General features: G+C 51.6%; 1 protein-coding gene across 9 annotated transcripts in view; it reads right to left on the bottom strand.

Annotated features, from left to right (window-relative positions):
* tns1a (tensin 1a) overlaps window positions 1–2410 on the bottom strand; it is a 56293-nt gene extending 53883 nt beyond the window's left edge. For all 9 annotated transcript variants that reach the window (XM_062380845.1, XM_062380844.1, XM_062380836.1 and 6 more), the window contains exon 1: window positions 2292–2410. In XM_062380845.1, coding sequence (XP_062236829.1) covers window positions 2292–2387 — 96 coding nt within the window. In that variant the 5' untranslated portion in view covers window positions 2388–2410. The remainder of the gene's footprint in view (window positions 1–2291) is intronic.
* Between the last annotated feature and the right edge of the window lie 10413 nt (window positions 2411–12823).

A 12823-nucleotide genomic window follows, 5' to 3' on the forward strand; every position in this document is an offset into this window, starting at 1 on the left:
ACCTCTCTCTATCCCCCTCTCCCTCTCTCCCCCTCTCTCTCTGCCTCTCTCTATCCCCCCCTCTCTCTCTCACTCTCTCTCTCTCTATCCCCCCCCTCTCTCTCTCTCCCAGTACATCTCTTCCTATAGTAACTCGACCGTCGTACGGGGACTGCCGCGTGAGCCCCGTTGCCATGGAAACTGAACACCTCAGAGGGAAGACACACGGAATCGAACCTCTCTCCACTTTCACCCCCCCGCCGCTCACGTGGCCCGCCGGCGACTCAAGAATCACGCCCGCAGGCACAAACGTTTCTGAACTTGCTGACGTCACTGAACAAACTTTGAAAGTTTGATTTCATGTTTAAACCCGAGGTGAAAAGGGAGAATCGTGTTTTCACAGAGTTCACACGTTTCACAAAGAGCTGACGATCAATGACTTCCAGCTGCGGCACCAATTTATTCACTGTTTTCTCATGGAAACCAACTTTTCAACGATATTCTGGAAACAACGTGGATTCAAGAGATTCATCGAGAAAAAGAAACTGGAAAATACCTCAAATCAACGATTTACTCTAAAAACAAGTGGAAATCTTCTGGGGACTTGAACGTGGACGTCTCTTCTGTTGTGGGGCTGCAGGAACATGAGCCGAGCTGAGTGTACCGGTCCAGGGAGGGAGACGAGCCCCTCGCCTGAATAATGAGGCCGGGGGCAGTTTGAAAAATGGTGCAAGAGAATTCATCGATTTGAGCGAGCGCCGCTGAGAGAGGAAATCTCACACAACAGGAGACGAGGAGAAAAGAGCTGGAAGCAAAGGCTGCGTGAATGAAGGAAATGAGGATTCATTGTTTAGGGTCAAGGGGATGTGCGGTATAACAAGTGTGTGTGTGTGTGTGTAGAGGAACGAACAGGCACAGTAACACACACACACACAAGCGAGTGCGACAGGGGGGAGTGTGGCGGGAACGAGCGTGGTTGTGGAGATAAGGAGCTGCGGCAGTGGGGCGGGTGGGAGGGGGCTGCTGCTGCTGCTGCTGCTGGTGGTGCTGCTGCTGGTGGGGGGGTGTCGGGGCTCAAACAGACGGGCGGCTGCAGCAGTGCACGCTTCGGCGTCACCATCAGCTCAATCCCCATCGTCACCAGACTTCATTACGCCAACGCCGCCCGAGCTAGAGCGCCGCAACCCGCGGGTTTCCACTTGGATCGGTGGAATTAGCCAAAGTTGAGGATGTGAATATAGAACATGACGACACATGTCAAGTCCTGGGAGGTGTTTGGACTTTGAGAGGGAATCTGAAGAGGACGCAGTGCATTACACTGATTGGTTCTCCAGCCTCAGGACCAGTGCTTTGCTCGAGAGACGCATGTGTCATTTATAACAAAATAGAAAATCGCCTCCAAAAAATGATCCCACCCGTCACCGTTCACCAGAGCATCTCCCCCGGCTCCGTCCCTGCATGTAGGTGCGCATGTTGGAGCGTGTCCCAGTGAGCGCTGCCATTGAGACGAGCAGGAGTTGTTACACATGATTGATTATCTGCAAGGGAAAAGCAAAAAGGGAGAAGATTGCAGTGCAGGTTTTGGTATTAACGTCGGCTCCGGGGAACCAGACAAAGGAAGGAGAACCTGCGTTCGGCTGACACCATCCCCTGAACTCCGATTGGCCTTTCCTACTCACACACATGTGCCATACGACCAGCGGAGATATGAAGCAGGGAGGAAAAGCCCACCAGATCAAATCGCATGGCGTGCACCAGCAAGGGGGCGGACCGAGAGGCAGAGCTCCTTCCTGGGGATACGCAAAACCCCCCAAAAATAATGGTGCATCACAATTCTGCAGTTGTGAAAGCAAGGTGACCCGATGTACCGGGAGAAACAGACACTTTGCTCCAGGTGGCAAAACCCCAAAAATCTGCTCCCCTTGGTTCCCCGGCGCCTCTATGTAGAGCGGCCGCCCGGAGACCACTTGGAGATGTAACACTGACCTTGAACCAGCAACTAAGAGGGACAGCGAGCAGCCCTCCAGAGCCTGGGGTCCGTGGCGTTTTCACAGCTACGTCATGTGGTGGTTGAGGTGAAGCCGGCTGCTGAGTGGCATGATGGAGCACCAGGCCCCTCCAGATGGAAATGTCATGCAGGATGAGGAATCCAGATGTGCTTGATTATTGTGAAAGAAAGTCACCTGCCCGGGCTGAGGTGACACATGAAAGATGACATGTGCAGAAGTCATCCATGCCTCCCCCATCCTCCTCCTCCTCCTCCTCCTCCTTCCCTCCCTCCTCCCTCCCCCCTCCCTCCGTGGAGGTCTTACCTTGTCTCGCTTGGCCCCCCGCAGCGGGAAGAAGCAGGCGAAGAGGAACTTGCCCCAGCTGATGACGGCAGCCAGGCACCAGTTGAGGCGAGCCATGCCTGCGTCTGTCCCGTCTCGTCTGCCAGCCTCTTAACCCCCCCCCCACCCACCACCACCTCGGCTCTGATTTAGGATCCTGCAAAGCCCCCCCGCCCCCCCGACCCAGCAGGGACAGTGGACCCTCTTGTCTTTGTCCCCGGAAAGAGAAGAATGGAAACGACTGGGGATTTATTTTCCTTCAGTTTTTTTTAGGGGGGCTACCTGTGTGTCTGCAATTCCAGTTTGTGGATTTGCAAGGGGGGGGGGGCGGCTGGTGGCGTCCCCCAAATGGACTAGACCCTTGGAAGGTCCAGAGGGTCCCGGAGCATCAAGAGCCTGAAACTGTCCTCCTGTCTTCCCATCCGTCTGTCTCTGGCTCCCCCCGTCTTCTCCACAGCGAGATGAGTCAGTCCTCAAAGTGTGATGAGCACCGTCGGCTGCATAATGCAAAGAGCCTGTCGCTGATCGACGACACTGTTACACACAGACACACACACGGTGCATGCTGACACGTTCACGCACACTCATGCACATGGACACTCGCCTGCAGGAAAAGAAAAGCAAAGAAAAGACGTTGTCCTGGCTCATACATCCACAGGCAGAAGAAGCCCCCCCTCTAGGCTCAGCATCCCCGGTGCTCCACACACTCCTCTCTCTCTCGCTCTCTTTCTGTGTGTGTCGCTCTCTCCAACACACACATGCACTGATGCTGCAGCACTCACTCAGCCAGTGTGGGAGGAGGGGAGCGAAAGAGTGAGGAGGAGGGGGGGGGGGAGAGAGAGAGAGAGAAAGGGAGAAATGACTGGGAACAGAACTGCTGAAAGAGAAAGAGAGAGAGGGAGGAAACAGAGGAACAGAAGGACAGAGAGACGGACAGAGTGTGTTCAGCCGGTGCTTGTGTTGCGGAGGAGAGAGGAGAAGATGCTGGGGAGGAAAGTGCGCATCAAGTAGGGATCACTGACGACTGAGAGTGAATGGACGAGTCAAAATGGACGGATGAGAGACATAAGGAGACGAATGACCAAAAAAAAGGGACGGCAGCGAATCGCAGGAGAAAGAGGAGGAGGAGGAGGAGGAGGAGGAGGAGGAGGAGGAGGAAAGGCAGGAGGGGAGAGGGTGTTTGAGAATATTGAACACACACACACAGCAGCATGCGCAGTGCACACACACAAACACACACACACACTCACACGCAGCAGCCGTCACGGTGCGCGGCTGATCCAAGGCAGGCGCAGGGTGAGATGATTGTGGAGAATTGGGTCGAAGGGAGAGAAGGAGGGAGGAGAAAGGAGAGAGGGTGGCAGAGGAGGAGAGGAGGGGTGTTGAATCATTGTGTCCTGGGTGATTATTTCCCTCACACACACACACACACACACACAGAGACACACACAGACACACACACGACTGCAGGTGGTGCACAGGCTCGTTCACTCTGCTGCAGTCTCTCTACGCTTCAGTGGGAGCACATTTTCACTGCAGAACGCTTTTCTCTGCTACACCCCCCCCCCCGCACCCCCCCACCCCACATTACACCACCACCATCATCATCATCCCCAACCCCTCCCACCACCCACCACCCACCACCCCACACACCAACACAATCACAACACATCAAAGCAATGAGCGAGGATGCTGCTCCGTCAACCAGAGCTAGATTAGCCTGAGGTGGAGTGGGCCGGGGGTGGGGGGTGGGGGGGTGTACCAGAGAATTGTTTGGCCATATGGAAAAGAACTGGGAATGTAATGTAATATAATATAATATAATATATCAGAATATACACAGGAATCTGCTGTATCCTCATGTTTACGTATGCATTCAGTGTGTGTGTCGTGTTTCTGAATGAACTGCATCATGTGGCGTTGGATCTATAAAACATATTCACTTATTGATGAATGGATGAATGGGTGAAAACTGCCACATACTGGGAACCAGTTCAAGTGAACAGCAGGTAACACAAGTAGAGTGTCTTTGTGAAAAGCTCTACAAACATCATCATCTCAAGGCAGAAAAAACAACAACACAACTGATGATTTGTCCCAAACATCTTCTGCTGGTTGTGTAACATCAACGCACCAGAGATTCTCAACTTCTGGGTCAATGTTTCAAAACAAAAACATGAATCTCTTCCCTGAGATTCAAGGAAAGATCAGAAAAGGTCAAAGTCCTGGAACCGGACTAAACCTCAGTGAGTTCCATCCTGCCTCCTGAGAGTAATACTGCTAACTAACAAACAAACGAGGCCATAGGAAGAAAGTCCCGGGGCAGAAAATGATGGAGGCTCCTCCAAATGTGAAGGATCTGAGGTCAGTGTGTGGAAGCAGCTCTAGTGTGTCCTGTGTGGTGTCCCCGGCTACAGAGGCTGGGACGTCTCACGAGGACAGAGCGCCCGGCTACGTGTCTGCAGGTAGAAGACAAATGTGCCACCAGAAAGCAAATGGGCCCAGAAACGCAGAGCAGACCGTGTGTTTTCCTTTTTATTGATGACACTGAACTGCCTCCTGCTCCACAGAGGCACCCGGTAGAAACCAGAGTACCACAGGTTCCTCCTCCCTTCACCTCCTGCAGCTGACGGAGGAGTCTGCGTGTACTGTGCATCTCAGTGGGAGACTGGGCGTGTGTCCCGGGCTCTTGGCAATGCGCTGACCTTTCTCATTAGACATAAGCAACTTGCATAATCACTGCTGACTTCTATTGACTGGCCTGTCACAGCGTCTATCGGTCTGAGGGGACAACCGGGGGAAAAGTGAAGTGAGAGAGAAAACTGCCCCCGGATCAGATTGATCCTCTTTGGAAAACGTCCACTTTATGGATCAAGAATCTGATTTCAGGTAATGTTTGAATGTTTTCCATGATTTTAAATAAACGCCTTGTTTGTGTGAACTGTCCTCGTGTCTGCAGGACTGGAGGATCATGTCCCCTACCACTGAGGGCTGCTAACTTAGCTTAGCACAAAGACAGGAAACCACCTCTTTGTGATGATTCGTGATGATTTAGGGAACCGGAGCTGGATGATGCATTCGAATAGAAGCAGACTCACCTCTGGAGTTTCCAGGTGACGTCCCAGAGGTCCGGGCTGGAACCCGAGCGGCCGTGGAGATGTGACATCCACCTGCAGGAGACAGGCGGAGGTGCAGAGATGAGTTTCCTGCACCAGCGTCCCATTCTCATGCAGTGCACAGAGCGTGCACTGTCCTGAGCAGACAGCAGATTAGATCCCATCACACACCTCATCATTCACTCACTCCCCCACGCGTTCCCTCCTTTTCTACTTTCTCCTCCATTTTGACTCTTTATTTCTCTGCTGCTCTTTTCCTCAGGTTCACTTTCTTCGCCCTCTTACTGTTCTTGCTTCTCTCCGCCGCACGTGCAAACCTGTAAATTAGCTTTCAGAATTTGCATTTCAGTCATTGTGTTCCCAGAACCAGAAGGTTTTTGCAAAGACCTTTTATGCAACTTGTCTTTTCCCTGAAAGATCTAAAACTCTGAACCACATCCCTGGACATTCAGGCTGAGTGGCAGGTGCAGTGCTCCATACACAACACACAGTAATACATAATGATGACAACATGTCCACGTATCAGAGACGTGGCTCTTCATCTCATCTAATCCAGGAGAAAGCAGTGCAGAGACAGAGGTGACCCGTGTGGCCTGTGATCAATGATTCACTCTATTAGGTGAATGTGCTTTGATCGGTAATTCTCAATGACACGGCACGTTCTGTGATCTCCACCCGACTCGGCCTTCTCACCGGGCGTCACCGGGTTTCAGTCCACGTCTCCACTGGTGACTGTTCTCATTGCAGCAGGTGCAGGTGGAGGTTCTCCTCTTGCAGCAGGTGCAGGTGGAGGTTCTCCTCTTGCAGCAGGTGACAGGTTCATCTTTAGCAGGAGCAGATTATGTGCAGGGACAGGGAAGCACTTGGATGCGCTTAGAGAGGAGCTCTATGAGCGGTGACACTTCAGGGGCCCGCTGCCAAGAGAAACTCAGTTATCCAGCTACAGCTACTCCCCTCCCCCCCCGACTCACACACACACACACACACACACACACACACACACACACTCCAAGCGACTTCCAACCTTTCTCTGTTGGACCCCAGGGGAGAAGGGACGACAGGAGGGAAGTGGAGATGATGACGCTATTGACGGGGAAGTGGATCCACACTCTCTTAGGACAGCTGATCAATTGGGACTCGCTTTTGTTTGTATTTGCAGAACTTCAGCAGATTGGAGGTGAAGACGTTAAAGGACAATTTCAGATCATCACAACTTGGACGACCCAAATGAAATGACTCATACACGTGCATGGTTTACTGGAGAAACACCGATGTGGCCTCGACAAACAAAAGCTCTGCACTCGGTTTGTTTCACAGCGACTCGGCCTCCGCACCAAGTCCTGCAGGGAACACAGAGTCCGATTGTAGGTTTCCATCTCCACAGCCCAGAAGGTCGGCTGCAGCTCGGGGCAGACAGATCCCTGTGTCTCCCTGCTGATCAGTAATTGCTGGGATTACAGCGTTTTCTCGTGAAGGGCTTGAAATGTGTGAAGGACTGCGCTCTTCTGCTCGGCCGTCCCTCAAACCCTCTGGAATGCATGTTCTGTGATAAACAGGAAGACGTTCGCTCTCTACTGTACGCCCCCCCCCCGGTTTCATGGTTATTTCCTGTCATCGTTATCCTCGCCGCTGCAAATTGCCTCTATCCCGATATCACACTGCTGAGTGGTGCTTTGCAGATGAACTGGATGGAGCTGGACTGTCACTTCTCCTCATGCTACCACGGAGTCTCGGCAGCCGGCGCTCAAAGGCTGTGATAGCTGATAAATGCATATAATCAGACTGAGTGAGGCCCTGCTGTCTTCCTATTGACTTCATGGCTCGTTAAGGGAATTAGGAGGTCGGCAGATTCCTAAGCACAGCTGACAGGACGGGGAGATGAAATGGAGACGGTGCCCACAGACAATCATCTTGGTGATATCGTGTTTGAATGTTTTCTTTGTCCCGTGCCGCTCAGCGAATCCACCACGGCTGAAATGTCTCCGGGACGTTGTTGTTCTTGTCCTATTTACTGTTGCCTGTGATCTGAACACCGTGTTCACCTTGAGATGTCTCCCCTGGCACCGCGGTGTTTGTCCACCACGAGGGGGTCTTTAACCTACATGGGTAGCTACATTAGCGGAGATGAAGGCCCGTCACAGAACAGCCCAGTCAGCAGCAGGGTGTGAGACGGATGTTTGGAAGGAAGTGAGGGTGGCCTGGAGGGGGGGGGGCTTCCCTCAGGCTTTCTCCAGGATTGAGCTGGATGAAAAAACAGAAGGAGGATGATATGTGATTGGTTCATGTTATTGCCCCGTGTTGTGGGGGCAGAGGGAGGTGAAGCAGCTGGTTTAGGATCAGCACCACAGACGGCACCTCAGTGTTCGGTCATCCACGTGGTTCTGGTTTCAACGCTGCTGGAGGAATGATCCTTTTCAACTATGGGAAGGGAAAACAGCCCCAATCTCTGGTGTGTTGGATTTCTATTTACTATTGAGTTCTGTCCTGAGAACCGTGTTTCACTGACCAGTACCACTCTGCTGGGCCGTCTTCAGATCCCAGTTCCACACAAACCCAAACAAGAGTCCAGCTCATTACGCTGAGAGCTGCGTGGAGTCCGGGACTCAGAGGAGGGCGGAGTCCGGGGTCGATTCTCATTTGGCCCGGGCCTGCAGCTGATTGGACGATAGCGCTGCTGTTGAGTTGCTGATACCTGATTGCAGCTTTTCAGTGATTACCTCCATCCGGCTGCAGCTGATCCCAGACCAGCTGATCCCAGCTGAGCCCGGACCAGCTGATCCCAGACCAGCTGAGCCCGGACCAGCCGTCTTTCACAGTCGGAGTGATACTATATGAATAATTGATCGGGACAATTATGCGAAAGCAGAAATTAAATCTATTAGGATTTGTAAAGTACAAATAATTTATTCAGCGTGAAGCCGGGACGTCAAACCCCGAAGTGGAAGGGGGGGGGGGGGGCACCGAGCTGGGCAGTGTGTCTCCTGAAGGATTCTGGGAAGTGAGGCGTCGTAAAGAACTCGCGTATCCGACAGGACACAGCTTTAGGCGTCGCTGCCAAACTGTCACAACACGAGTCTCTGTCGCACACAAACAGACACACACAGACTCCAGAGAAGATACACAAACACACACAGGGCTGCACAATTTAGACTTTAGGTTGAAATATCCAGATGCACATAAACGAGCTTTTAGGGCCCGGCCTGATTAAACGCACACATTTCCCCTGCACAGGAAACACATGGCGTGACCACGGAGCCTCACAGTGAGCTGACACGCAGCTGACCACACCAGCGAGGAGGTTCTCCGGTGACGGCTCCTCTCTCTGCCTTCTCCTGGCGCCGGTGCACTGTTGCCATGGGAGAGGTTTATGTAAGCCATGTCTAATCCTGTTAACCGTTACTGCGGCTGCTGCCTGGCGAGGCTGCTCTGTGAGAAACCTCCCTGTTACATGTCGTCAGACGGAAACGCTGACTGCTTCCTTTTTTTTTTGTCGAAACAAAGGAAGAAGAGAAAAGATGATTTTAGGTTTTCGAAGGAGAGGAGAGAACGAGAGCAGCACAGGAGCAGATCGTGCATTAGGAATATTAATCACAGTGATGAAGCTAAATGAATATATACTCGTCAGTTTGGCTCTCGGCTGTGGAGGCTGCTCTGTGCACTCGTTTCATATGTCATAAATCATTTTGAGACTGCATATACAACTTAGAGGTTTCAAAAACAAAGACAAAATGCCAAACTGGAGGATTTGAGTTGCCACTGGGTTGGAGCTAAACGTTGGCTGCATGTCTCAGGATGAGGTGGTTTTTAAAATGTGGATCTTTAAGCAGCTTCTGGTCGATGTGCTGCAGAGGGAATCACTTCTTTGTTTTCTCCCCTAGAAAACGTCCCTAGCCAGGGAGAGAAGACGAGGCGTCCCCGACTCCCCGTGTGCAGCGAAGCCCCCGGCATGCTTTTCTGTCTCGGACAATCCGAAGCATCACGGCCCATAAACCTGCACCTCGCCGCCTTATCTGCAACCTACACCGCCGCCATAAAATGAGAAGTTTCTAGATGATCATCCTTCAATAACAGGAGCACACGTCGTCCACCATCTTCCGTGGGAGAGCAGCGGCACGGGAAAAGTCTAATCCTAATTACCCCGATTAAAAAGCCGACAGTGTGAACGAGTCGTACAAAAGAGGATTATACCGACATGAAAGGAGAGAGGGAGGAAGAGGAGCGGAGCCGCGGGGAGATGGACGGGCTCGTGGATGAAGAGGCGACATATACATCCAGTTCATATGCCTCACAGAGGACGCTGGACCTGCCCCCCCCCCCACCTCTATTGTCTTTTGCTCCATTAGTTTTATTACAGTGCTGACGATGTACGATGATCACCTGATCCTGAAGGTCAACTACAGATCCACTGGGGCTCGGCCACTGGTCTGCAAATAATAATAATAATATTGTCCCTTGAACTGATGCTGTGTCAGGGTGAATTCTTCCTCACACATCCTCCTCTTCACCCTGCACCTGCAGCTGCTTGCCCATTAAACCCAGTTTGTTCTACTCAGGGGAACAAGGAGGAGGGAACCTGAAGGTACTTTAAAGTTATCATGACACGAACAGAGCGACTCTCTGACCTCAGATCAGATCTTTACTCTCTGACCTCAGATCAGATCTTTACTCTCTGATTATACGCTGATTGTGTTTCTGACAGAACCATCGTGACCGTCTTACCTTCACTGCCAACTGGGTTTAAAGTCACAGGATTTATCCGTCTGATCAAATATAGAACTCGATCTGAGCGTCACCTTGAGGATGGTGAGCTGCTGAGGAAGAGAGAAGGAAGTGAAATGAGAACTCACAGAGACAGGTCTGCAGCTGAGGGCAGAAGAATAACGTCTGCAGAGGAGGTTTCTGTTTTCAGCCGTTTGTTTGCTTGTCAGAAGGATTTCCACCGAACTTGAGCTGTTTTCACAAAATAACTGAAGATTGTGTTCGGAACGTTTTCTTTCACATGTGAAGAATGCAGCAGGACGGTATTACCCATGATCCTCTGCTGCCTGAACCAGCAGAGCTGCAGCTGGGACAGGTTCACCAAACTCTGATTGGATTCTTCATGTTTTAAAAGTTTCCTGCTGAACACTGCATCGTGCTTTTTGGTGTTTCATTGATTTCTCAGAGATTGCTTCATGGATCTTGATTTAAAAAGCACTGATATCTATGAGTGTGTGGGATTTGGTGCAGCTTGATTGAATCTAAGGAAACATCACCCCCCCTCATCCATGTACACTCTGCACTGCAGCGTGCAGGAGGGAGTTAAACCATCCCCCTGCTTCAGCACGGCCAACACTCTCATGTACAGATGAAAACACAGTGTCTGGATAAGCACTTCTGTGTTTGAGAGGACTATCGACTCTCTGCAGCCAGCGCAGCACAGCGGCTCAGTCATGTATGACATTTCCAATCGTGGAGGTGCATGTAATGCACGACTACATGCACTATAACTCACCCTGTGTCCTCTCTCTGCTGTCTTCACCCTGGAGCCGGTGCTGAGGTGGGACACGGGAGAGGGAGTTGATTCCACTAACTCAACATTCTCCCTGTTGCCATTAAAGGTTGACGCTCATTCAGACCAAACCGTTTGCTGGCATCTGATCTAATGTCTGCTTTAACACTGACAAACTGGCTGTGCTGGCCTTTTCCTCCTGACGCCAGGAGCCAGGGGCGTGGAACAAGGTTTCAGTCGGACAACAAGCTCATTAGAGGAGAGACGAACCAGCAGTCCACCGCCATTTTGGTGCCAGCTCAGTGGCAGCAGCAGTGGGGCGGCGGAGCGGTGATGGAAGTTGATCCACGAGCCGGCGGGAGCTCGGATTAGAGACCCAGACGTGGACACCAGCATAAACTGGTGAGCTCAACTTTGTCTGTGTGTCGGCAGAACATTTGAACCTTTCCACGAAAACACAAAGAGGTAGAAGAGCTGTGGACACGCAGAGGTCACTGAGCCGATCTGAATAAACACCAGAAGAAAAACCTTCTCGAGCTCAAGGATTCAGGGTTTGGATCCAAAATCTATCTCAGAGTCATACTGAGGTTTGCGGCGAGTCCGTCAAGTAAGTCAGAGTGAGCACGAAACCACAAACACACGTGAAACACACGTCCAACCACGTGTGTTTGTGAGGAGCTCGTGTTTCTAGACACAGACGTGCACCGTGACTTCACCGAGGGAGAAGCGTGGAGCTGCTCTGCCAGGGACTCGCTCGTGGATCAGAGCAGCATGGAAGCCAAATGTGTTACATCCTCCCGGGCTTATTTAATTAAAAGTGCCATTTATTTTCTCATTCATCTCCCGCACAGGGAAACCACTTCTCTTTCTCCTGCAGGAAGCTTTTGCGGTGAATCCACTCGGGACTGTTCGGCTCTTGCACCAGAGAGCGACGCTTTGAAAGGAGCAGAATAAACAGGTGATTGGATTTGACGACGGGAATCTCAGCTCGTCATTTATCAAAGCTCCGACTCCTCCTTTGATTGAAGACGTCCAGGTTTAACAAAGAGCCTTCCCGTTTGGCTCTGTAGTGTGAAGCGTGTGCCTGTGTGCGAGTCTTGAGATATTTATAGTGGTATGTTTTGTAATATAATCAGTGGATGTGCTTTCCTATACATTATTGAGGGGAAATGAATATTAATGACCCAGTTGTGGCACAGTTTTCCCTTTTTCTACGAGAGGAAATCATGCAACACATTCACCACGACCCACACACTGTTTCAAACGGTCGAATCTCGCCGTCACACACAACACACAACGCACAACACACACGTCCTGTGCAGCTCAGCAGCAGCAGCGCTCGGGGTTGTCTCCAGGCCGACTGGAGGGTTTGACATAGAGCGTCTGAAGACGATGTGATGTGAGGGGTGACCCGAGGGTGTGGAGGGTAAACGGAGCGACTCCCCCAGGGGGCGCCGTGTTCTCTCTGGCCCTCTTTTAGAGTTCGGACAACTCCCATGATGCCGAGAGATTAATGAAGCTGCACTGGCACTGTGATCCCTGCAGGACGGACACACACACACACACACACACACACTCATGTACACTATTCATTTCAGACACTTTTCATGTGTCTTCTGTGCAGTGGCTTTGAAAAGGTGCAGGTTTGAAAACGCTGACCCGGTGCACACGTTGCACACTTTGTCTTCTTCTCTCATTGGAGATGTCTTGAAGTGGAACGTCCCGTTGATCCCTTCTGCATGACATCATCAATAATGGATCGATCCACCGTGCAGCCGTCGTCCCTCTCACACGACGGAGGCCGGGTTGTGTCCACGTCTGACGCTGATGAACACGAGCTGCACCAGAGCTCAGGATGTCGCATTAACACATCTCACAGCTGCAGTCTGACTGCCGAGCTTTAGCAA

This window comes from Platichthys flesus, chromosome 22 (genome assembly GCF_949316205.1).
Source record: "Platichthys flesus chromosome 22, fPlaFle2.1, whole genome shotgun sequence".
Classification (NCBI taxonomy): domain Eukaryota; kingdom Metazoa; phylum Chordata; class Actinopteri; order Pleuronectiformes; family Pleuronectidae; genus Platichthys; species Platichthys flesus.